Source organism: Malus domestica, chromosome 01 (assembly GCF_042453785.1).
Source record: "Malus domestica chromosome 01, GDT2T_hap1".
Lineage (NCBI taxonomy): Eukaryota > Viridiplantae > Streptophyta > Magnoliopsida > Rosales > Rosaceae > Malus > Malus domestica.
In genome coordinates this window covers 15442158-15467270 of record NC_091661.1, presented here as the reverse complement: position 1 = coordinate 15467270, position 25113 = coordinate 15442158, and the positions used below count along the sequence as shown (strand labels likewise).

The following is a 25113-nucleotide window of genomic DNA, read 5'->3' as shown; positions in this document are numbered from 1 at the left end:
TCATGGAAATCCTAAGCCACCAATTTATCAAATGCAACAAATTATCTGGCATTTGGAAACAATTTATATCAATTAATTGTTTTTTCTTATTAGCAGATATTTGTCTTTTAATTCCGAGTCCAAATACATGCATATGTTAAAAACGTCACCAGCCAGAATAGGTTAGAAACATATACGCATGGTTGTCACCATATGATTGTTGTGGAGGGACGGAGAGATGAAAACGACATGTAGTTTTATTTATGGGAACAGAAGTATCTCATGAACCTGTCAACCCCTAATTAGCCGGGCTTGGTAAGAAATGTAACAACATCGTAGACTTTCACCCTCTTAATATATAAATGAATTGATTGTCTGTTGTATTGTGTTGTGTTGTTTTGGGTGTGTTGATAATTTCATCTCATCGGAATCTCATCGGAAAGATGCCTCACGGAACGCTTGAAGTTCTTCTTGTCAGTGCCAAAGGCCTCGACAACAATGATTTTCTCGGTAAATTTTGATTAATTCTTTTTTATTTTCAATATTATTTGTAGAAAACAAATATATATGCATAAGAGAGATGATTTCTGGGTTGCACTTGCATTGTTGATTTCTGCTCCATCTTCTGTGGATCTCAAATCTGAATTCATAAATTTTTGGCTGTCCATATACCTAATGCTAGCTAGCTGTTACAGATTTTTCCAGGCCGGATGAACATGTTTTAATTAATTTCATGTGTCATGTCTGTGTATCGAATACATGTACATGTACGTATATATATATATATATATATATATATATATATATATATATATATAAATGTCTTCGAATGTAGAAGGTTGGATTATAGATTCAGTATCCCAAAAATAATCTCTTCACATCGAGCCGTAGTAAATTTTAAATGATGATATATAAATTCTCTCTATTTTCCCATGTTCCTGTTTTTCTGTATTTATGTGATCAAATTGTTTTAATATCAGTTTGATATTCGGGTATTTGGATTTAATTATCCTGTAATCAATCTACAATTGCCGTCAGTAACAAATCAGATGATCTGCTAACATAATTATATTATGGAGGTGTTTGTACGTGGAGATTCTTACATATACGCGTCAATATAACCTACTTTTCATATATCTCTCATTACGTGACTACCGAATCCATCCCTGGGTCAGCCACAAATCTCCTGCTTATTTGTAATCATTGAGATTATTATGATTTTTTCTTTTAGATTTGTCTCCACATATAGTTTCTGAATGCTAATTAAGTTGCTAACTATATGTATGCCTGTATGGATGATGGGGTTGAATGTTTTCTATGAGCAGGTAACATGGATCCCTATGTTATTTTAACTGTAAGGACCCAAGACAAGAAAAGCACCGTCGTCTCAGGTAATTTCCATATATCTCTTTCACCGTCTAGGGTTACATTGGTGTGCAGAATACAGTTATCAATTGATTGTACAACAAAAACAAATCTGTACATGCATGCATGCTGCAGGGCAAGGATCTGAACCAGAATGGAACGAAACTTTTTCCTTTACAGTCTCCGACGATGTTGATGAACTTCGCTTGAAAATAATGGACAAAGATACCTTTAGCTCTGATGATTTTATTGGAGAAGCAACGTGAGTACTTCTCCTTTTCGTCCCTTAATTATGATTCAAAAGCACTTCTAAGTTTTTGTCTGTCAAGCGTTAGTCTGATCAAGCTAATACTAGTGCTCGACAATTATCCTTGTAAAAATAAAATGTACTTGTAGAAATAACTTAGCACAGTATAATGTGACACATGTGTGTTACTTTAAATGTTTAATTAGCTAACCATTGGCCTACGCCTAATTAATGTAGGGTTGCTTTAGAGCCGTTGTTCGCTGAAGGAAGCCTTCCACCAACTCCATACAATGTTGTCAATCAGGACAAGGAATATAGTGGAGAGATTAAAGTTGGACTCACTTTTACTCCTGAGGTAATTTTACGCAGCAATCAAAAGTTGTTGAAACACTTGTAACTTATTAATTTTGTGATACGACTAAAAGTAAGTCTTGATTTAATTGGGACTTGATTGGATCAGCATCTCACATTTATAAGAAAAGATGGATGCCCTTTTTTCTACTTTAAGTCATTTTTGTTCATCATTTTCTTTTAATTTTGTCACAACTTTTATCTTTGATGTGGAAAGGCACTGCTACTATCCCATGACCCACTGCATATTTTCTTTGTTGTTATTGCAGAGAAGTGGCCATGGCGACAGTTCTGGAGACTATGGTGACTCGGAGGGCTATGGTGGTGAGAGGAAAGGATCACATAAAGGTGAGGAAAGGTATGGTGGTGGTGGTGGTGGCGGCAGTGACTACCGTGGAAGTGGCGGCGGCTATGGTGGGGGTGGTGGTGGCGGCTATGGCAATAGTGGTGGTGGTGGGAGGAAAGGATCACATAAAGGTGAGGAAAGGTATGGTGTTGGTGGTGGTGGCGGCGGTGATTATGGTGGAAGTGACGGTGGCTATGGTGGAGGCGGAGGTGGCTATGGTGGAGGTGGCGGTGGCTATGGTGATCATGGTGGTGGTAATGGTGGCGGCGGTGGCCTCGGTGGTGGTGGTAGTAGTTATGGCGATCGTGGTGGTGACTATGGTGGCGGTGGTGGTGGATGGAAAGAATCATCTAAATCTGAGGACAGCTCTGGTGGATGGAAAGAATCCTCCGCATACAGAGGATGAGTTTATTAGTATAATTGACAGTACTGTAATGTATGATTGATCATCATTTAGATGCCTGGTCTTATTGGACAATAAAAGAATAAAGTGCTTTAATCTTGTTCGAGGTTCCTTTCTACATGTGGACCGAAAATTTTACTATGTTACGATGTATGATATTATCGAATAATTAAAGTGTGAGATGTGCATCTATGAAGTTGTATTATTGTATTCCATGTTTTTATTGTCAGTGCGTTGCAAGTGAAAGGCTTTAAGTTCAAAATTTGTAGATAATGAATTCGATACTAAATTAGGTTGTTCACTGTGGCTTAGTCGAACTCTCACTCCCCTTAGACCATCTCCAAACCTTGGCTAAAACCTAAAATTTTTAGCCCAAAAAATTTAGGTTTTAACCTAGAAATAACTTTTTGCTCAAACCCTTATGAGTTAAAATTTTAGCCCAGATCATTAAAGAATGAATTTAGGCTAATTTTTTTCTTAAAATAGCTTTTTTAAAAGAAAAAAAAAAATTAGGTAGACTATCCTAATTTAATTTTATGAACATTTTAACCTAAAAATATTTAGATTCCGACAAATATTGAAAAATCACTAACAGACATCATGAAACTCATGAAACACTGTAAAAGAATATGAAACACATAAAAGAATTATTTTAATTACTTTAGTTGTTGGATTTAAATTTGGACCGTTAGATATTTTTTTACTGTTTTATTTCATCTAATTAGATCTTAACTGTTGGATCAATTAATTTATAAATATAAAACTAAAAATAATATACATATATGATGGACCAGCCCCACTAACTCAGGAGGAATCCTGGGCTAAATTTGGCCCATAATTGAGTTTTGAGTTTTAACTCATATTTGCCCCAAAGGTTGGAGCAAGTTCGGGTAAGTTTAGAATCTAAAATTTGAGTTTTATTTCAAGGATTAAAGTAGGCCTTAGTGTAAAGTACTTAAAAAAAAAGGGGTGAAAAAAAACAGAGCATACTTGAAGGTCTCTTGTAAGAGCATCCAATGAGGTATTTTATGTTTGGCACTACAAAGATTTTCAAGGTATGACCTTCACGGGCATGTGCTTTTGACATTTTTGTTTACTCTTAACACAATTCTCTGCATCATACACCAAATCATTCATGTATTAGGTCCACTGGCAACCAATCCCTTAAGGCTTAAGCTATTCTAAATCTTTTAATTAAAAAAAAAATTGTCAAGACGATAGTTGAAATTCTTATCACGAGTGTAACAGTAAATGCTCTAACTACTTAAGCTATAAGTCTAAAATTATTCAAAGATAACATTTTTGAGTCAAATCTTCTCAGTTAGCTTGAATAGTCCCATTACAAGATTTTAAATTGTACACAACAAATAGATATCAACCTTTTGTTGATAGAATTTGAACACGAAGCTTTTTCGAAACAAAATTAGTTGTCTTGTGACATCCAAACGTTCATTCACCAGGTTCATGCTATCGTCAATTCATTCTAAAATTTTCAGTGAACAAGTGTAATAACTAAACACAAAGAAATAAATTTCAGTTGAGGTTACTTAAGAATTGAAAACAGGAAGCCATATTTTGTAGAAACCGATCCAAGTGAACAAAGGCTCCTATTCAGATTCAGACAGGATTGGTAAATTGGTAAACTGGTAAAAGATGGTAACTAGTAACTCCTGAAAGCTCTTTAAATAGCTGACAAGCCAATGACTCAATGAGTTGCTCTTCCTAAAGCAATTGCAGCTTATAAAACTGCAAAAACCAAACTTGCAAACAACTCGGTCTTGTCTCTTTCTGTTGATTTCAATCTTCATCCGATCCAAACATGCCTCTCGGAACGCTTGAAGTTCTTCTTGTCGAAGCCAAGGGTCTCGACAACAATGATTTTATGGGTAATTATTTTCTATCCCCACTCTGTCTCTGTATGTGTAATATTTATTCATGAACCTTAGATCTTCAACATTAGTTTACGCTGATCATTTTTCTATATATAATTGTATAAAACCATTTCTGGGTTGCTTTCTGACCGATCTGTGGATCTCTGCTCTTTGCTAGTTTTGCTAGTTAGTTGAGTCTTTGATGCAGTAACCCAAAATAATGAATCCCATGAAAGTTCTTGATCCCTTTTCATGGATCCATACTAATGCAAAGTGAAGTAGAAAATAAACTTTTTGATACAAGCGATAGTAAGGAAGGGATCGTAAACTTTTTGCTAGTTTTTCTCATCAGTATTACTTTTGTGTTTTGACATGTTTATTTGGATTTACTTAAAATTGATCCACTCTTAGCATAGCAAAAGACCCGATCAACATTTCCTTATGAGTTTATGATCCTTGAGTGCTAATTTCCATATCATTAGGACATATATCCGGTTGAATTCCGGTTAAGTTGAAACGACATTTTTGTAGATTGTTTCATAATTTGATCTGAACCTGATGTTGCCTTCTAAAATCTGTCTGCATTGAATTTATGAATATGCTAATTATGTGTATACTAATGGGGTTGAATACTTTTTGAGCAGCTGACATGGATCCTTATGTCATCTTAACTGTAAAAACCCAAGAGAAGAACAGCAATGTGGTCTCAGGTAAAGTTCTAGCCATCTTCATCATTCCGGCGCATTTGCTGCAATAAAAATTGTGTTGCTTAAAACTTGTGCATGCTGCAGGGCAAGGATCTACACCAGAATGGAATGAAACCTTTCTATTCACCGTCTCAGATGATGTTTCCGAACTTAATTTGAAAATCATGGAGAAGGATAACTTCAGTGCAGATGATTTTGTGGGAGAAGCAACGTGAGTGTTTCATTATGATTCTTTAGTATGCGGTCACTCGAAAGAAAACTGCACCCTGTTCTGTCTGGTGCTGCCTTGGTCTGATTGACTTATGTGTGGCCTATATGCAGCATTTGTTTAGAGCCAGTGTTCACTGAAGGAAGCCTTCCTCCAGCTGCATACAATGTTGTCAACAAGGACAAAGAATTTTGCGGAGAGATCAAAATCGGACTCACATTCACTCCCGAGCCTGAGGTATTACTTCCCAAAAGTTCGCTGCTCAGTGTGCTAAATTTCGTCTGGTTGTTTTGTTTCTGCATTCGTGTTCAGTATTTTCAGACACTGGAACTTGACTGTATTCATTGTTGCAGAGAAGCGACAACATTCCTTCTGGAGGATATGGAGAGACCGAGGAGAGCTATGGCGGATGGAAACAATCGTCTTACGGGGAGGAGTAGAGCTATATCGGATGAGGATGGAGGAGCTTCAATCATGTTGGAGGTTTCTAATTTGGTGTGTTTGAGTGTGTAAACCTACATATTTATATGTGCCTCAACTTGTTTGATGGACCGAAATAATCAGTCAAGTTTATGTAGTTTGATTTCGATTGTTTTTGTAGCTTCTTTGTTTGATGGCGTTCGAATTTTATCTTTCGTTTTCAATCCAACATTCTTGCTCAACACAAAACAAAATTCTTAACAAATAAGTTGTCAAACAATCTTAACAAATAACTTGTTTGAAAGTTAATCCCAAAACACCTTGGATCGAATCAGATTGAAACAACAATCTGTCCCTTCTATTCGTTTTTATAATGAATCGTTGGCCTCTCATGCCATAATGCATACAAGACTAAAATTAAAATACCAAAGTAAATTCAGGAATTAACCAAACTGGAAATGCATTATTCCGAAGAAACCGGAGAAAAGAGCAATCCGACAATCAACAGAAAGGTGAATACTCCGCACCCTGCAGAGACAAATGGATAACCTCGGAGCCTTATTCTTTCATAGCTTCTGATGCTTCAAGGTCACCAGCTTGAATGCTCTTCTTCCCAGCCTCACCAGCTTCAGTGTCCTTCCCAGTATCATTGCTTTCCATAGGGTTGGCGGTTTCCTCTCTTTCTTTACCTGAAGAAGATGGTGCAATTAATAAATCATGAGAAGGTAACACAAAACACTACTAAGCGAACCAGCGGTCCAGCGGCAATACATTCCAGATAAAACATTTTCTTTTCTGTAGAAATTAAAAGACACCAATATAATGCGTAATGTACAAGCGAAAGCTAGCATTTTTTTAATGTTATCACATGATCTTTAACTAATATATATCTTCAAGTTTGAGCGCAAGAGAAAGACAACTTTGATGATATGATACGTGCAAAGCTTCGGAACAAATCAAAGGGTCCTTGCAGTTCAATCCTATTAAAAACAAACTATTTCTTATAACTTACTACAGAGAAAGAAAAGGAGGTGTCAAACACATTGTAGTTCAGAAATTTACCCAGATTCACAGGCAGCGGCCTTGAGCTTTGACCGCCAGAGTTTTTCCTGGTTAAAGATATAGGTTTGTTCTTCCTGCGTTTCCTCTTCAGTTTGTTGAACTTACAATCCTACAAGAGGATATATGAGTAAGACAACGTCTGACAGTATAGCATGTCTGATAGGGCTTCTACATAATTTCATGTAGTACAATTAGAGGGTCCCATAAGTACAACAACAACAAACAACAACAACAACAAAGCCTTTTCCTACTAAGTGGGGTCGGCTATATGAATCCTAGAACGCCATTGCGCTCAGTTAGTTCTGTGTCATGTCCTCCGTTAGATTCAAGTACTCTAAGTCTTTTCTTACAGTCTCTTCCAAAGTTTTCCCAGGTCTTCCTCTACCTCTTCGGCCCTGGACCTCTATCCCATAGCTGCATCTTCTAACCGGAGCGTCAATAGGCCTTCTTTGCACAGTCCAAACCACCGTAACCGATTTTCTCTCATCTTTCTTTCAATTTCGGCTACTCATATTTTACCTTGGATATCCTCATTCCTAATCTTATCATTTCTAGTATGCCCACACATCCAACGAAGCATCCGCATCTCCGCTACACCCATTTTATGTACGTGTTGATGCTTCACCGCCCAACATTCTGTGCCATACAGCATCGCCTGCCTTATTGCCGTCCTATAAAATTTTCCCTTGAGCTTCAGTGGCATACGGCGGTTACACATACGCCGGATGCACTCTTCCACTTCATCCATCCAGCTTGTATTCTATGGTTGAGGTCTCGATCTAATTCTCCGTTCTTTTGCAAGATAGATCCTAGGTAGCGAAAACAGTCGCTCTTTGGTACTTCCTGATCTCTGATCCTCACCCCTAACTCATTTTGGCCTCCATTTGCACTGAACTTGCACTCCATATATTTTGTCTTTGATCGGCTTAGGCGAAGACCTTTAGATTCCAACACTTCTCTCCAAAGGTTAAGCTTCGCATTTACCCCTTCCTGAGTTTCATCTATCAACACTATATTGTCTGCAAAAAGTATAAACCAAGGAATATCATCTTGAATATGTCCCGTTAACTCATCCATTGCCAAGTCCATCAAGTCTCCCAGATGTATTATGAACAGTAATGTGAAGATTCTCAAGGTAGCGATCATTACAATGTATGAGACGTGAAAATATGAACGAAGAAGACTAAATGTTTATAGAAGCAAAGCAACAACGATAAAACTCACCGGTGCATATATTGAAAGCTTGTTCTCCTTCGCATAGTTCACATATCGCATAAGATCATCATATGTTGAAAAATGCTGACCAGTTGCAGGACACAAGTAGTGCTATAACATCGAAACATTAAAACAAGCAATCACTCAGTTCTGAAACCAGTTGAAACATCGTGGGGAACACAAACATTTAAAGTCTCATAAATTTTGCTTTCAGAAAAATAGCATGCCATTCTAAGTAAGGTAATTTTATATTTTAAGCCAAGAAAGTGGAAAGTTGTCTACTGCCATTTCATGATGGAGAAAAGCATGCCACAATCAAAGAACTGATCAGGCTAAATATGCCAAATCAATTATTGATTACATAAACCGGTAAAGATAGCGCAAATAACTTGACAAAAATATTTATTTGTATCATCAAAGTTAAGAAACGGGCCTGCAAGCTACATAAATGTTCATCTATTCGCAAGCACAAGCACACAAGATGACAAAGAAAGAAATATCAAAACAATTATGCTCACTTATGGAAAATGCTTGACTAAGGACTCCTTTAACATGGATTAAAGATCTTGGAGATTTATATGAAAACAGTAACAGAAAGCTTCTGTTCAAACTGTGAAAAATTGATGGCTTAGAACCCTAGCATCATATGACTAAGGGTACGTTTCTTGAAACTCCACAAAACGCTACTCTGAAGAGTGAAATTAGTGCACAGAGGCAAGACTTCTATCAAAGAAGAAACCACCAAATACAGCGCCATCAAACATTCAAGAAGCAATCCAACATGTATGTTTTAACTAAAAAATAAAGTATTGTGCAGTAAGATTTAAACCAAATTTGCTAAGTTGATCTAACACCAAATACAGAATTCACTTCCCAATTTACTAATCTTATGCAGATGAAAATTCTATGCTAAATCACAAGAAGATTGAGATTAGAGAAATAAATGAGATTTTTGTTAAGTAAAAAAACCAATTGCATTTTCGGTTTAATAGAAAATTAAATTAAATTTCAACTACTAGGAGTTCATACAAAAGGAGAATTACATCAGCTGTCAATCTACTACCAAAACTGAAACATATTACAGCAGTAATGGAACTCATGCATGTGTAGAGCATAAGATTGGTTAAAAATTCAGATCTAGAACCGAATAAAATCAGTAGACATAAATGAGAGCCTGGGAATCAGGTGTTTAATTACCGAGGTTTTGGAGCCTTCATCCTTCAACTCCCACCCTTCAGGAATTGGCTTTTCCAAATTCTTATCTTCCATTGATGTTTCCGCTCCTGCGCTCTGAATAAACTCCCTTCTATTTCCACTCCGCTTAAGGTTCCTTTTAAACTTAAATTTCGATAACAACGAGGCATTGCAATGGCAATTCGATAAACACAAAAGATGCCTCCGAGTCCACGTGTTCCCATCTTCTCAGTGTGTTTGGACGAGGGGCCAAAACTTAACTGAATATAGAGAGAATTAATTTTTCCGTAAGAATATAGTAGAACAACTGGAAATGACAAGCCAAACAGCGCACCATTCACAAGAAAATTCAAACATTCAAAAGGGGGATGAATGCAAGATAGAGGCGGAAGTGTTACCAAAAACGAATAACAAAAAAATTTCAAACATTCAAAGGGGGATGAATGCAAGATAGAGGCGAAAGTGCTACCAAAAACGAATAACCAAAGCTTTGGAGCATTCACATTTCAGCCCTTATGATATTTGACTTTAGAAATCCGCAAACTTATGTGTTGCATACCAAATAAGCATATGAAGAAAATAATGCACATTTCTGACCTTAAACTGGAAATGACAAACTAAACAGCGCACCATTCACAAGAAAATTCAAACATTCAAAAGGGGTGATGAATGCAAGATAGTGGCAAAAGTACTACCAAAAACAAATGACCAAAGCTTTGAAACATTCACATTTTGGCCCTTATGATATTTGAGTTTAGAAATCCGAAAACTTATGTGTTGCATACCAAATAAGTATATAAAGAAAACAATGCACATTTCTGGTCTTAAACTGGTTAACAACCACGAAAGGAATCAATAGGCAACACCTTGAGCCCAGTAGAAAATAAGATATGAGTAGCTTAACTGGGGTACATAAAAACAGTAGAATCCATCAATGTCAAAACACATTTGATTTCTTATACGCCCACTTGTTAAATTCTTACACACACACACACGCACACTTGAATTAACAATTTCCAAATTCTGCATTCAAGATAGCTAGTAGCCAACCAAGTGAGAAACAAAACCCGAAACCCTTAACATTCATGAAGTTCTTAATAAAAATTTCCATTAGTCTTAACAGCTGAATTCCAAAACCCAAAAAAGCAATAATCACTTCATAAAAGCTGAATTGCTACGAATTGCCACAACATACACTAGATTTTCTTGTCCCATGAAATAAAAATGAGTTGAACAACACCAAATAAAGATCGGAATCTGGAATCCGGATTAAATTCAAATACCTCTTGCCTCCAATTGGACTAATATATATATATATATATATATATATATATGTATACACACACACACACACACACACACACAATCATGCAATCAAACAGAATGAAAAATCAATTCAATTCCATAACAATTCCATATATGCAAATATGTTCTAACAATACACACCAAAACTAGAAAGTAGTATCTGTTAACTTTCTACACAACTTTTTTCTAGGAGCACTACTAAGTTTCATGAAACATTAAAAATTTAAAAACCAAACAAAGCAATATGGGAGAGAGTAATAAATTTTCTCTTCCCGATCAATTAGAAACCGTTGGCCACCACTTTCTCAGCAACCAAACAGAAAGAGTAACAACTACACTAAGACAAATACAATTGAGAGGGTTCGGTTCTACCTTCGGATTTCGTCTTCTTCTTCTTCCTCATGATCCGCGAGCTTACAGAGATGAGAGATTGCTCCGTAGCTTTGCTGTGTTGACAGTTGAACGGCACAGCTCCAGTGTTGGGTCGGTGGGAATTAAAACCCCTACATCAAAACGCCACGCAACGACACCGTTGGATCGGCCTCCGGAAAGGTACATGGGCCACATTTTGTAACAATGCCCCGACGGAGTTCGAACTCCCGCGGCAGTGCAAGGAGAACACTTCTCTCCACTACTACTGTTGTGAGGACCACTTGCACTTAAATTTTGCGTAGTTGCATGACTTATTTCGGCCTTGAAAATAATCGGTGTAATTTCCGCTCCTAGTAGTTGAAAAGGCCAGTGGATGTGGGGTTTATAGATCTAGGATTTTGAGGAAGGAGGAAGAGCTTTACGTAGAGAGTCACGAGAAAGTTTATATTTTTGTGTTTGATTCAGTCGCCCTAAAAGTTGGAGTTGCAGGAACTAGATTACCCAAATGTAAGCCCACGTTACATTGACATCTATGCCCCAAATGGGTTGTCATAAGTATGCTAGGGTTTATTTGAGATCACGCTTAGTTTGAGTGATGCGGGGTTTATGGTTGTTTATGCGACTTTTGTCCGCTTTAGTTTTGTATTTGGCTGTAACTACATTTTCTTTTTACCTCGTCCTTGGAAAAGCAGGATAGAGCGAGCAATACAGACTATAGGACGCAGTTAGAGCACCGGTCCAAATATTGTTGCTGCATAAACAGTCTAGCGTGATGAAAAATACCAAGTAACCACATGCATTAAACGTAAATAGTATCCACAACAATGTATACGTACATTGCAGTTGTAATTACGCATCCACAACAATGTATATGTACATTGCAGTTACAATTACAAATGCAAATTCTCCCTCCCTCTTGTCCAGAAAGACTAACAATGACAAATTAAACACGACGTTATACGCAACAATGAACATGAACATAATTCGACTCGTGTATTTTGTATAAATTATCCCTCGATTCCCACCCAATTCTCAATTTCGTTTACCTGCAGGCATGGCAAACCCAAGCTCTTTACATTGTTCCTCATCTGGTTGCAAACTCTTCGGGATTGCACCGAATATCTTCCGTGTTGTTTCAAAACCAGAAGCCACATGATGCACATATGCTGATGCATCCTCCATTGTACTCCAAGCACCTAATGAGGTAGACATAAAGCTTTTTGAAGGATTTTTTGATAGCTTCCTGGTAAAAGCCTGGTCTAGCTCAGCAACCCTTAGAAATCGTTCCGTGGCAGTTTCCCATGAAAGCTCATGCCTCTGTGCATCAGTCAGCTGGGCAGGCTCTTCAGCAAGCGCCTGCTGTGTGAGCTTAACAAACTCATCAGCATTGTCATATGTTCGACAATTTGGGAATTGCTTGAAGAATTCATTTGAGGGGTGATTGGCACATACAACGATTTTACCCATTGCCAATGCTTCTGCTGTGGTTGTGCAAACCACATCCGTGGTGCTTGGATTGAGGAATACCTTATAACTGAAAAAGTACAAGGATAATCTGTCAATATCCAACCAGGCCGATCATCTCTATGAGAGAACATCTCAAATGAATAGAGGTATTTTTGGAAAGAGAAAGGTACAAATTGGTAATAAAACTGCCCTTGAACAGCCCACTGATAACCATGAGACTAATTCAATTTCAACCCCCAGAATAAATACAGTACTTGTATAATAAGGGTGAGCCATCCTATCATTTCAGTATCCAGAAAAAGAAACGATTGGTCAAGGACAACCATTTTCCACAAGAATTATTGATCGTGTGTAATGCAATGTTGACAACTAAACTTTCTTTTTCTGAATGTCATTAAAAATTTAGACAAAATGAATTTGAGCTTATGAGGAAGCTGGACAGATAGCAAGGAAGCTTACTCGTGAAATTCAAGATCAGCATGGTCACGACCAGGGTGGACTCTAACGGCCAGTTCCAATCTTTTGGCAGCTTCCTGAACTTGATCAGAGTCCTCCCCGCTTCCATATAAATCCACTTCAAGTCCATTTAATTCCTTTTGATGATCCTGCAGAAGCTTGAGTAGCTCCTTGTAGCCTTTGCTCCATACCATCTTCCCAATGTAATAGGCACCTTTGGTGAAGGCCTGTACTCCATTTTGTTGTTGCTCTAGCTTTTTCTTGCCTATCTCCAGAAATTTTGGGTTGACTCCATGAACATTGCAAACAATGGATTTAGGATAATCCTGGGTGGCGGCAGATAACCGGATTACCTACATTACGGCATAGGTGAGATCTGGTTAGCATGTATAGCATGACAATGACAATGATATCTGCATTCATCTCTCTCAAACTTCATCATCATCAATCATAAGCAGACTTATAAAAAGGATACAACAAACTAACAGCACAGCTTTGTTCTCAGACAGTAACAACTTGAAACGGATATTTACCAAGTCTAACGCAAAAGCTAGAAGAGGCTAGATAAAATAAATGAAGGAAGGCAAAAGATATATTACTATTCACTATCAAAAATAATTTATATAAAGAAAACTAATATTTATCAAGATGTACCTTATGACAATATATTCCGACAACCCAATTATTTATATATTTAAGAAGAAATGCTTGCATTCTTCCATTCCTCTCCCTTCTCACATATTCCAAATAATTGGTGTGGATGATTCCTACAACCAGCCGGAACTTAATCTTCCATCTCTTCCCGTGATGAAACCATGTAAGGTGCTCAGGCTCCTCAAGGATGGCAACATCTGCATTTTCATCAGGGATTACTTCTGAAATATCTCCAGCAGCGAGGATGCTCCTTTTATCTAAGGAAAACTGCGATAGAATTGACGTCACAAGTTGGTACTACTACACAAGGAATGGAAACAAAACAGCAGACATCATTGAAGGTACCAAAGTAAGAAAAAGGAGAATATTGGATAGGTCACGGTAAGATGGGTCAACTTGGATGTCCACCCAGGTTGACTCACGACATGGGCTTCCACCATCAGATAGACTAATAGTTATTAAACTCATAATGTATTGGACTGAACAGAACATGAAAGATCAAAAATGGAAATTAAATAAATATGACACTTTCTTTTTTCTCAAAACATCAGAGGTTTCAATAATAAGAAAAATGGACGGCCACGCAGCCTCCCCTTAAAGGCATACACAGTTATTCCTTTTATATTATGAAACCCTTGACTAGCGAGTAAACTGGCTTGTACTTGTATTAAATCTTTGGGTATATATACCTTTCCAGGATAAAAAAGTATACTGAAATCAGATTTGAACCCAATCCTCTCGTCAAGCCAGTGACGGACATAAGCCTCCTGCTCCGTAGGTCTGCTGAATGTGATATTGTTAGGATATACTAGTTTTTGATCTTTCAACGATAACCAAGGGATAACCAAAGAGACAAGTCTCTCCCCATCTTTTGCAAGATAGGCTGCACGGAATAGAGGGTTGACGGCAGTTCCAGTCATCCATGGAAGGCTTGCAGTAGTAAATATCGCAATATGTCGCTTTTGATCCATCCAATCATCAGGAACGCATGCGAAAACCAATCAGCTCTGTACACTACTTCAGCACTCTCTATCAATTTGACCAAACAGATTGTAAACTGCAGTAAGTAAAAAAAAACATGATCTATCACTCAAGTTGCATAACGAACATTGACCGTTGCAACACATTAAAAATCGAAGCAGCCCACGTAATTTTCAGCATAGTTTGTATTCTTTGCTGCGAATTCGATACTAATTTCCAATCACACCTAGTTATATGATTCTTTTACACACAAAAGGGACAATTTCTAAGTATGATTTACGGTTAATACTTGATTAAATTTTATCGAGACGGATAAAATTAGACAAGAATTCGGCGATATCCTCAAAATTTCTATGATCCAACATGCAATATCAAAGCGACCTAATTCGAACGATACAGCACAAACAGGTACAGAAATTTCATAAATTAAATTAAAAGCGTAAAAAGTATATAAAATTAAAAAGTTTCTGGGAAAATAGTACCTTATAAATTTTCAGGGAAAAAGGGAGGAATTGAAGCTCAGGTTTTGAAGGAATTTCAGGCAGAGAGATAGAGGGGGAAGGGGACAGGAAAGTTGGTCGCCTGGTTGGATACGTTAAGTGGAGGAGGCGGAGAGGGAATAAACGGTATCCGTCGGTGGAATTTTACGCGGTTTGACCCAAAGACATCAGATATTTTTCTATTTATACAGTTACAACTGATGTCCTGTGGACCGGTCGGATTGAAAAATCTCTCCAAAGACATGACCCAATATTAAAACACCTGTCATTTAAACTCTCCATAGACATTTGTTGTCACGTTGGGCTCGCTGCTGACTTCTTGATCTTGCGACTGCGGTCAAGGAAGGAACACGTCTTGGCCTTCGGGTTTTAGAGCCTGAAGACAAGACTGTTAGTTTTTCAAAGTTCAATATCAAATTCGGCTTCAATGTACCGAGCGTAGTAACCTGCAACACCTCACTTCGTCGAGAAGGCTAATGAGATGACCGCTATCAACAAGGACTTGAAAATCCTTGTTGACCGAGACTTGGATAAATAACCAGTCGGTCTCGAAGCAGTGCTGTTTATCCAAACCGAAGGTGCTCATTGGTCGGTTGATTCTACGACTCTAGTGTTGTTTATCCAAACTGAAGATGTCGACGGTTGCCTACACAGTGCTATTTATCCAAATTGAAGATGTGTTGGCTGAAAAAGAAAATAAAAATCTCAAGGTGTTTGAGAGGTTTGCGCAGGACAATTTGTGTGTTGAATTGGAGTGGGCCTTAAATGATGCACTCCCTTCCTTATTTATAGCAGCAAACCCTCTCATGGCCGAGCTAGAACCATACTCATATTAGAACTCCTTAACCTAATCTAATTAGGTCTCGGTCAATCCTAATTCCATTAGGACTTCAAACCAACCTCATTTAACAAACCAAGTTCATTTCCTGAGTCTCAACATCTTTAGCCTATTAAGACTCCTTATTGCATTAGGTCTTGACTACTCTATCTTTATCTAAACTAATCCGTCTTGCAATAGGACTCAGCCAGTCCTGATTGGACTGCCCACGATAATTCTAGAAAAAGACTACTAGGCCAAGAACAACCCTAAACTTGGCCCAAAACAATATTTTGGGCCCAAAGATTGCCCCCTTGCTTCTGAGGTCCTCGACCTACAATCCTTGGCCGAGTTTCGACCTTGAAGAAGCGAAATCAAACCCTTGGCATATCTCTGAAGGGCACCAAAACGTCTCGAATTTCTCAACCACTCACGCGCATTTATGAAGCACAATTACACGATCCTAATTTTGTCAGATGTCCTACCACGTTGCAATTCCTCAGCTCACTCGTCAGTTTTTACTAATGACATTCGAATCGTGTAACTATCGAAACATCTCTTCGCCATTAATTTCACTATCACACGCAAACGTGCATCCTCAATCCACGAGTTCTTCGGTCCCTTCACCTGGATTCTTTGATTATCCGTCATGATTACCAAATCCTCCGGTCGATTTTACCCCCATTATTCAAAAACCAAATTGTTGATCTTTCTCCCAAAACGCCTATAAATACTCAACTTTCCTTCCTCCAAACTTTCAAAATTCTTGAATCTCTTGCCATTTGCCCTCAAAACCCAGAAAAGAAACCATACCTTAACATCTAGAAAAAACCATCTTCATCAATGGCGTCCAATACCTTTATCAATAAACTCATCGAAGAATGCAACAGATGCCGAAACATCACCTACTAGAACAATACCAAAATCATCTGATTTGACCAAACTCTTGGCCTACTTTTCAAGGATGATGTCTTATAAGCGATCACCGAGATGTTGCAAGATCATTGCCTGAAACCGTTGTTATAAGGGTATGATTGGTAGAAATGGGAATTGGCTAAACCCCAAGGTGTCTGGCCCTCGACCACTGCGTCCTGGGCCTCTTGGGTCACTTGAATGGAGTTATACTTTGGCAACAAGTGGAAATCTCTCGGCATTTTTGATGCCATCAAACTCTCAACCATCGAGATGAACATGGATCGAGAACTTGTGAAGGCTGCCTTAAGTTTCTGGTGCTTAACCACCAACACGATGGTCCTTCCTCTCGGCCCCATTGGCCCAACGGTGCTGGATATCACGTCCATACTCGGCACTTCCCCCTTCGGCCTTCCAATCGATACTGCTATCTTTGAGTCTAAATTCGACCTAGATCTGAAAACAACCTTCGAGGAATGCGCCATTGAGGCCTTGACGAAAGAAGACCAAAGGCAGTTGATAGAAGATGTGCAGAAACTACACAAGAATTTTTTCAACTACAACACCCTGATCACCCACTTCGCCGGTTCATAAAATGAAGATCTTAAGAAGGGAGAACACGAGGCCTTCTTATTCTACTGGTACAACAAATACATTTTTTGTGCCAAGTCAAATAAGTGTTTGGCCGAGAACATGCCAGTCGTCGAGGCCCTGGTAAGTGGTCATGTCCTAGACCTTAGTCCGGCCATCCTCGCTAATCTCAATCTGTGCCTAGCTGATGCTTTCGTGGGGAAAATCGACCCTCACCAAAATGGCCCGCTCTAGGTCTTCCAGCTTTGGCTGCATGTGTATTTCTCGACATTGCGACCAAAAGTCCCACGCTTCAATTCTTTCGAAGCAATGGGTCTTGAGCTGGCTTCACGCCCCATTCCTCTTCACTCGGCCGAGAAATCTTCAAATATTTCTTCAGCCTAGAAGACATGTCAGACGATGAATTCATAGTCTCGTCGTCAGATGACATATCATTCTTCCCCAATCAATGTGGGAAGAGGCCAAGGAAGCCGATCTTTAACAATCCTACGGGTCATTCATCATTACTCGCGACCTACCTTATGGTTACGAAGCTCGACGAGGAAGCTGGGAAGTTTACCATCCCAACATTCCGATTCGACAATTGGGCTATCTCCAAGGGTGCCCTATGTTGCTAATTGCTTATCGCTCACTTTTGAGTCGAGAACGTTTCTCCGGCTCTTCGGAGAGAGAATGTAAGATGGTCGAGGATGAGTTCAAGGGGCGGTGCACCAAATTCCACCTTCGACTGAACACTCTAAAAACCCAATGTGCCAGCATCTTTGCCGAATGGTGAGATACTTACACCAATGATTTCTTTAGTACTTCGGCCGAGGAAATCTCACAGAAACATTTTGGCGACCGCCCCAAAAAAACTCTTGCTCCAAAATCCAAAGAAACGGCCCAAGGTATACATCTATGTCTACTATTTTCCCTTGATTGTTCATTTAATACTTTATTTTAACTCAACCTCAGTTTTTTTAGGTAGCCGTACACTAAAGCGGGATGATGTGGTAGCAATGGTAGCGGCCAAGAAGAAACTTGCCCTTTCTTTGAAGAAGATTGCAGCCGCTACGCCGACCATGCCGAGCAAACGGCCTCACCCAGAGGCCGAGCCAGCTGGTGATGCTCAATTTCTCAAAAAGCATGTCAAGAAATTGGCAAAGAAAGGGGAACGTGAGATTCATGTCATCTTTAGCCAAACCACAGGAGCAACTGCTCCTAGTGTTTCTCCTTCCACTCCTATTATCCATGTCTAGATGGGAGTGCAGCAAAACCTTCTAACGGATCAAGCGCCTGAAGTTCGTTCCGTCCCTCAAGTTATGGTCAAACCGGTTGTTGCTCCGTTGGTTAAAGGACTTGTAGCTCTGGGGCCGGTAGTTGCTCCTCAAGCCAGCCTAGTAACTGCTGTCTTGGAGAAGGTGGCCACAATGGCCGGGAAAAGCCCTCCCCCAAATCCAAAAAAGAGACCGATGATCGTTTTGGAAGAAGAAGTACGACTATTCCTGATGACAATTTTCTTATCTCTTAACTGGATTTCCAAATATTTAAAAAAAAAATTGTTTAGGAGGATGAGAACGAGGGAATCCCGCTGATGAGGCTCGCGTTGGGCTTGCTTTGGTAGCACGACTTGGGTCGTGGTAATGGTGACACCATGCACCTCGCCACGGGTGGCTATCCTGGTAGCCACTGTGGTGGTTCCCGTGGTGGAACCTTGTGGTGGTGGTGCCGCTCCCCTTAAGATTACATTTAGTCTCGTGGATTGCCGCAGTCCCATTTCTTGAATATTGAAATTTTCACTTGTGGAATTTTTTAAATTTCTAGCCATTGTATTTCTCTTTTATGTTTTATCAAAGAATCTTTGCAAATAAAAAATTCTAATAATAAGAACATATAAAAAAAATGCAAGTGTACTAGAAAATAGAGAAAAACCTTTTTATGCGAGAGTCTTCTACGAGTGTGTCTCTTGATCTTGGACAATATTGCACCTACAAAACAATTAACACCTTCGGGTCAAGGCCAAGAGCCTCACGCGCCCACGATGAATGGGGAGAGGCTTTGGCCGAAGAACCTCCGATGCCAAAGTTAGAATTTAGATAGAAAAGTGTTTAGAGAGTTTTTGGAGTTTTGCAAGAGTGTGGACTTAGTCTTTCAAAGAAAATGGAGTCCTATTTATAGAAAATGGAATTAATCCATTAATTAGCCTAATTAATTTACTTTATATGGAAGGTTTTGAAGGTTATGGAATGATTTCCTTGTAGAGGATATGGAGTAAATATGGATGAGATAAATTTGAACTTGTTACCTATTTTGGGCACTCTTGACTCGGTTGATGGATGATTCTCCACTACTCACGTGTAGGAAACTCGGTGTGTCTCGAGGGTAATTTTGTTCTCTTCACCTAAAAATCCACGTGTCGCCTCTTGATTATTTTTTGGCTCCACAGTCTGTACTCGAAGCAGAGCCATCCATGATGATCAACACGTGGACAACATGGGCAGTTTGATAATTTAACTGTTCCAAGTTGAAAAGGGAAAGGGACATGGAGAAGAATTTTTAACTGTTAGTGAATAGTTCTTATTAACTGGGTTTTACTATAGAAGGATTTGCAGAATTTGGGCAAACTACGTGTGTAGTTGTTGTAAGTATGAGGTGTCGATTTAAGAGAAACCATTACATGATAAGTTTTTTGTTTAGACGGTGGAGAAATCTTTTTATGTACTGTAAACACAAACCGATACACTATGTATCATAATAATTAATATAAAGTTTGTTTTTTAAATATGATGTAAAAACTTGTCTGATGACACATGATGTTGAACTTGTGTTTCAAGTATACTACTGTTTAGGCCCAAAATATCAGTTTGGGTCGAGTATAGAATCATTCTCGGCCCGGAAGGCCTTACGACAAGGTTACCATGGATCGTTTAATTCGTGGGCTTCCAAGCCTAGGACGGTTAAGTCATGCTGCAAGACGAGTCAAATCCTGGCACAATAAGGAGTCACGGCGAGATTAATAACCAGGAAGTGAATCCAGCTCGATAAAGGACTGGGTTCAAAATCGTAGTGAAAATAGGACTGGTCGAGTTGGAGTTTGATTAGGAGAAGAAGTCCTAATCCGAGTAGGGTTTTAACTCGACCTTGAAGGTATCCGGTGTTATAAATAGAGAAGGCTGTGCATTGTTCAAGGCTCTCCAATTTAACACACAACTGCCCTGCGCAAACTCTCTCAACAACTTGAGATTTTTTATTTTCTCTTTTCGCTGACACATTTTCCGTTGGCATCAATAACACTGTGGAAGCAACCGGTGATATCTTCAGTCGGCATAGATAGCTCTGTCGTCATATAATCAGCCGATTTCGCAGCATCTTCCGTTAGCATCAACAACACTGCGGCGAGGACGGTTGGTTACCTATCCAAGTCTCGGTCGAGAAGGATTTTCGAATCCTTATTGGTCGAGGTCATCTCATTAGCCTTCTTGGCGAGGTGAGGTGTTACAGTTTATTAGGCTGGGCACATTACATGCCGAGTTGGTTTATGATTGGATACTCTCGAGTGGGATTTAGAGTTCGGCATTCCGACGGCCGAACCACGTTTATTGTTAAGACACATATCTGCTTTGAGTATTTGTGCCCTTACACTTTGGTGTCAATTCGGCGAAAGTTTACTCTGACGAATACCATCACTGTGGCTGAATCCGACGACGACGATTTGTGAACTTCATAAGAATAGTAGCCTTGTCTTCAGGTTTGAGAACCCAAGAGGCCGAGACGTGTTCCTTCCTCGGTCGCAATCGCAAGACGCAGAAGTCAGCCGCGCACTCAATGCAACATCAACAAATTTTACTCCTCGGCCGACGAGTTGGCATGCCCTGCATTCAACCGAAGGACGTAGTTAGCTCATAGATTACTCGGCCTGCGCGCCACGTAGGCTTGGTAGTTTTTAGGGTCAACAACTACAAAATCTCTTTGGGCGGTGCACGTTACATCGTTTCCCACAGCCGGGAATCTATTTTTAATTGTGTAGTAATTGTTAACTTTGTTATGGTTATTATTATTATTATTTTTTTAAGTAAATGATATTATCTACAATAATGGATTGGAAAAGTGAGTTAAACCTTACAACATTCTAATAATAATGTGGTTCAAATTCGGTATAGACAAAAATCAAATCCCTCCCTTAATAAGTGAAGAGACCAAGCCGTGAAGAAACTTCCTACCCAAAAAGCAACAGAGCGGTCGGACCGGTTGTTTTGGCTGATGCTTTGATGAGCACCCCAACTCCGTCTTAAATTACCAAAACACCTCCCCAAAAATCCAACATAAAATCCTCTAAATCCCCAGATTCAGGCAGGACTGACCTCTGCAAATCGAAATTTTTCCAGGTAATACTATCCCTTTTCGTTTTCCTTTCCCCCCCATTTTACTTATTTATATTTCCCTTTCTATCTTGGTCTCGGTTTTTTGATTCGGTAATGTTTATCCGGGAGCTGCTTTGTACTCTCCTTCTTGTTTGGTTGCCCAGAAAATCGACGGAAAATGATGCCCTTTTCCTTCTTCCCGTTGTTTCAATCATCACAAAGTTTAATACTTTAGCTTAAGTTACGTAGATGATTAATCATTAGGCGTTATAATCAAGCTATTTACTTTGTAGTGGAAGCTAATTACTTGGTCTAAAACGAAATCTTGAAAAAAACTGCACGCTTGATCTGGAAGTTATAATTTCAAACTCGATTTTAAGAAAGCACTTTTTAAAAAGTGCTTTTTTTTATTATGCTTTTTCTTTGAGTTAGAAGAAATTTCCTCAGGCAAATAATTTCAGTGTCTTATACTGCATTGCAAGTTTGCGACCCTTTTATCTCATCATTTGTCCCAATTTGTCATCATTTGTCAGTTCAGATTCTCATAAACCTTTTTGGGCTTTCAGCAATTATGGTGTTAAGAAAGAAACATTGCATCCAAATGAAAAAGTTGACATCCTTTGAAATTTTAGTGCTAATAATGATGCTGTATGTTTCTGATTGCTAGTTTTGAGTTGGAAGAGATGTTGATGGGTCATGCAGACGGTACATCTGAGCCTCGGTCATCCAAGGATCGGTTACTTCCTTATGCTGAATCATCCGAGTTAGATGATGTTGACACTGCAGACTGTTCTGAGCAAATTCTTCACACGGCCTCCTTCGAAGAGCTTGCAAAGAATATCGTTAAGTATGACACTGTTATATGGCTTTCTATATCGCTGTTGCTGGTTTTAGCTTGGGGAGTTGGCATCATCATGCTTTTATATCTGCCCTTTAAGAGATATGTTCTTCAGAAGGATGTTTCCTCACGAAAACTATATGTTACGCCAAGTGAAGTAGTTTACAAGGTGCACACCTTACTTGAATTCTTCCCATATTTCTAATTGTCTTTAAACTAAATGGAATTATTCTATTTTCGCATCGTTGATCACACGAAAGAAAAACAATGCATCGAGGTAATACTTCTTCTCTTTCTCGTCCTTTTTCCACAAAGGTTTCGAGGCCATCTTTCATACCCTTCTGGGGCATCACTACAATTGAGAAGCATGTACCCCTTTCCCTGGTGATTGACATCATTATAGAACAAGGTAATGATACTGGCCTTACTGTGCTCTATAACCTACTTCCGTTGATTCATATGCCTGCATGTATTACATGATTAATCTTTGTAATTGTTGATGTTAGTTTGCAATTTGAATTCATGCATATAATTTTGTTTCCAAGTCATCAGTGTTTAGCGTGAAACTATTATATTTCCAAAGCTGCATTGTTGAACAAGATAGATGCAGGGAGTAAGTAGTCCTGTAAAAAGGTGGCGGATAAGGATTTGGCATGCAAAACCAGGTTTATTAAGTGCATAATGGATATTTAATGCAGAAATAAATGAAGTTACCACAGCTAGAAGTAGAATTCCAGAGAGCACAAGGTCTCTCAGTGCCTAACACTGTATAAAAGTTTGATAATGTGAACTGTAATGGATGGAAAGTTGCACATTGGTTTGGAACTTTGCATCATACATCTCCACATTAGCATGTTGATTATAAATTTGATATCAATATTCTTTTGGGTTAGCAAAACTACATGACGTAGCCAGAACAAGTGAAAGTTTAAAGACTAATGGTATCTTCTGTTGCATTATGCATAGGTTGCTTGCAGTCAAGGTATGGAATTCATACCTTTAGAATTGAAAGTATAGCATGTGGAAAAGCCGCAGCTGTAGATGAACTACAGGTTCAAGGGGTTTCTAACCCTAGTGGTTTGAGGAAGGTGACTAAAACTGCCTTTTAGTTGTGTTCTAATTTGAATCAGCAAAATTAATCAGATTCTTTTTTATATGTGTTTTGGTGGCGTACTATTGTTTAGTCTTACAACCGTTGAAAAACTTGTGATGTTAAAGTATAAATTGGGTGTTTGTTGTTGTATGACTAGTAGGTAATCATAACAGAAGCTTCAAAAGCCATACGAGAAAGTGGTGTAAGTTGGAAGCCTACTGCCACCACTGCTGAAGGGGAAAGCATGGCTCGTACTGGATCATTGACCGAGGGACCTCTTGTTTTGAGATCGCCATCTAAAAGCTTAAAGGTATATGTTGATGAAACTGCTGCAATAAGAACTTTTTTCCGTCTTTGTCAAACTTGTTTCAGTTCTAATTTTATTGACAACGCACTCAATTCACAATCCCTGTCCAGTTTTGTAAAGTAGATCGATGGTGTATTGATTAAACATGTTTTTGCCCATATGATGCAGATGTCAGCATCACCACGCTATGCTTCAATAGAACGCAGAGGCATAGTACCTGGGGATTTACTACTTAATAAACTTGACGAAGTCAATAAATCTGTGAAGGTATCTTCACCCTCCCTTTATTTTATTTTTCTCTGTGGAGCGGACAAAAATAAAATGATTTCATCTCGATAGCTGCTTGATTAATGATTTGCAAACTTCAAATTATTTAATTATAGGTGTTCAATTATTTATTTTCTGAAACTACTCATCTTCCTAACAGAGAATCGAGTTGTTAATTGAGAAGTCCCGTGCACACCCCGAGTCCTCAACTGAAATGAAGTCAGATGTACGCTAGGCCTGTGGATGTACCTTTAACAAACAACAAACAGCAGTGAAAGAAGAGAGATGTATAAATATTTCTGCATGTGTCTGTAACTATTGGAATGGGTTACTAAGGGCTCCCCGGTTGCCTCGGTTGTAGCTGTACAAGATGTTGCAACCTAAAAGCGTTTTGAACAGCGGCTCATCACGATTCCCTTTTGTTTATCTTATGGTAGAGATTTGCAGTTTCTTACGATCTTTGTAGTTTCTCATTGACTGTGATATTGCATAGATATAATTCACCGTATGAAATTTCAGTTTTTAAGATGCATTCGTTTATGTTTCGAAAGGGAAGAAACCTCAAAGATTTCGGGTTCTCATTACGAATTGGTCATGAATATTGTTTCATAGGGCCATGTTATATCATGATATGCAAAGGACCTCTGAGGATATTTTTCTTAGCCTTTGCCAAAGAGATGAAGGTCCACTGAGTGAAAGGGCCAATTCATCATCCACTTCTACCGACGGAATCCTAACTTGATACATTTAGTCAGTATTCTCCAATGCTCAAATTAGTCTATTTGACTAAGTTAATCAGTATATTTACGAGACCATAAAGAAATTAAATAGAGAAATGAACATAT

The 25113-nt window shown here is 38.7% G+C and overlaps 5 protein-coding genes across 6 annotated transcripts; 3 read left to right on the top strand and 2 right to left on the bottom strand.

Annotated features, from left to right (window-relative positions):
- Positions 1–292: 292 nt before the first annotated feature.
- LOC103451480 (uncharacterized) lies at positions 293–2937 on the top strand. Its single transcript, XM_008390883.4, has 5 exons — positions 293–489; positions 1305–1370; positions 1480–1606; positions 1829–1946; positions 2212–2937. Exons 1-5 carry the CDS (start codon positions 423–425, stop codon positions 2692–2694), a joined length of 861 nt encoding a protein of 286 aa, XP_008389105.2. The 5' UTR covers positions 293–422; the 3' UTR covers positions 2695–2937.
- A 1331-nt stretch (positions 2938–4268) lies between these two features.
- LOC103446049 (elicitor-responsive protein 3-like) lies at positions 4269–6077 on the top strand. Its single transcript, XM_008385108.4, has 5 exons — positions 4269–4577; positions 5207–5272; positions 5354–5480; positions 5591–5714; positions 5831–6077. The coding sequence occupies exons 1-5, from the start codon at positions 4511–4513 to the stop codon at positions 5915–5917; spliced, it is 471 nt and encodes a 156-aa protein (XP_008383330.1). The 5' UTR covers positions 4269–4510; the 3' UTR covers positions 5918–6077.
- Positions 6078–6218: 141 nt separating this feature from the next.
- Positions 6219–11404, bottom strand: LOC103446040 (uncharacterized). Its single transcript, XM_070823516.1, has 5 exons — positions 11046–11404; positions 9372–9628; positions 8184–8285; positions 6960–7068; positions 6219–6586 (listed from the first exon to the last, which is right to left on the bottom strand). Exons 2-5 carry the CDS (start codon positions 9441–9443, stop codon positions 6456–6458), a joined length of 414 nt encoding a protein of 137 aa, XP_070679617.1. The 5' UTR covers positions 9444–9628; positions 11046–11404; the 3' UTR covers positions 6219–6455.
- Positions 11405–11815: 411 nt separating this feature from the next.
- Positions 11816–15283, bottom strand: LOC103446060 (digalactosyldiacylglycerol synthase 2, chloroplastic). 2 transcript variants are annotated; one of them, XM_008385119.4, is made up of 5 exons: positions 15086–15283; positions 14312–14679; positions 13623–13889; positions 12972–13321; positions 11816–12579 (listed from the first exon to the last, which is right to left on the bottom strand). In XM_008385119.4, the coding sequence occupies exons 2-5, from the start codon at positions 14591–14593 to the stop codon at positions 12078–12080; spliced, it is 1401 nt and encodes a 466-aa protein (XP_008383341.2). In that variant the 5' UTR covers positions 14594–14679; positions 15086–15283; the 3' UTR covers positions 11816–12077. The 2 variants fall into 2 exon arrangements, with proteins under 2 accessions (XP_008383341.2, XP_070679608.1); XM_070823507.1 differs by having other exon boundaries at positions 14312–14651; positions 15086–15263.
- A 6329-nt stretch (positions 15284–21612) lies between these two features.
- Positions 21613–24800, top strand: LOC103406665 (uncharacterized). Its single transcript, XM_008345651.4, has 7 exons — positions 21613–21787; positions 22431–22770; positions 22917–23010; positions 23568–23689; positions 23855–24004; positions 24170–24268; positions 24429–24800. The coding sequence occupies exons 2-7, from the start codon at positions 22447–22449 to the stop codon at positions 24501–24503; spliced, it is 864 nt and encodes a 287-aa protein (XP_008343873.1). The 5' UTR covers positions 21613–21787; positions 22431–22446; the 3' UTR covers positions 24504–24800.
- The last annotated feature ends 313 nt before the right edge of the window (positions 24801–25113 follow it).

Coding starts and splice junctions, on each gene's coding strand:
- LOC103451480 (XM_008390883.4), top strand. CDS start 423: ATGCCTCACGGAACGCTTGAAGTTCTTCTTGTCAGTGCCAAAGGCCTC. Junction 1,371..1,479: donor GAAAAGCACCGTCGTCTCAG/GTAATTTCCATA, acceptor TGCATGCTGCAG/GGCAAGGATCTGAACCAGAA. Junction 1,607..1,828: donor GATTTTATTGGAGAAGCAAC/GTGAGTACTTCT, acceptor TAATTAATGTAG/GGTTGCTTTAGAGCCGTTGT.
- LOC103446049 (XM_008385108.4), top strand. CDS start 4,511: ATGCCTCTCGGAACGCTTGAAGTTCTTCTTGTCGAAGCCAAGGGTCTC. Junction 5,273..5,353: donor GAACAGCAATGTGGTCTCAG/GTAAAGTTCTAG, acceptor TGCATGCTGCAG/GGCAAGGATCTACACCAGAA. Junction 5,481..5,590: donor GATTTTGTGGGAGAAGCAAC/GTGAGTGTTTCA, acceptor GCCTATATGCAG/CATTTGTTTAGAGCCAGTGT.
- LOC103406665 (XM_008345651.4), top strand. CDS start 22,447: ATGTTGATGGGTCATGCAGACGGTACATCTGAGCCTCGGTCATCCAAG. Junction 22,771..22,916: donor CAAGTGAAGTAGTTTACAAG/GTGCACACCTTA, acceptor TTTTCCACAAAG/GTTTCGAGGCCATCTTTCAT. Junction 23,690..23,854: donor ACCCTAGTGGTTTGAGGAAG/GTGACTAAAACT, acceptor TATGACTAGTAG/GTAATCATAACAGAAGCTTC.
- LOC103446040 (XM_070823516.1), bottom strand. CDS start 9,443: ATGGAAGATAAGAATTTGGAAAAGCCAATTCCTGAAGGGTGGGAGTTG. Junction 7,069..8,183: donor AGCTTTCAATATATGCACCG/GTGAGTTTTATC, acceptor ATCCTCTTGTAG/GATTGTAAGTTCAACAAACT. Junction 6,587..6,959: donor GCCGCTGCCTGTGAATCTGG/GTAAATTTCTGA, acceptor CATCTTCTTCAG/GTAAAGAAAGAGAGGAAACC.
- LOC103446060 (XM_008385119.4), bottom strand. CDS start 14,593: ATGGATCAAAAGCGACATATTGCGATATTTACTACTGCAAGCCTTCCA. Junction 13,322..13,622: donor TCGGAATATATTGTCATAAG/GTACATCTTGAT, acceptor GCCGTAATGTAG/GTAATCCGGTTATCTGCCGC. Junction 12,580..12,971: donor GCTGATCTTGAATTTCACGA/GTAAGCTTCCTT, acceptor GTACTTTTTCAG/TTATAAGGTATTCCTCAATC.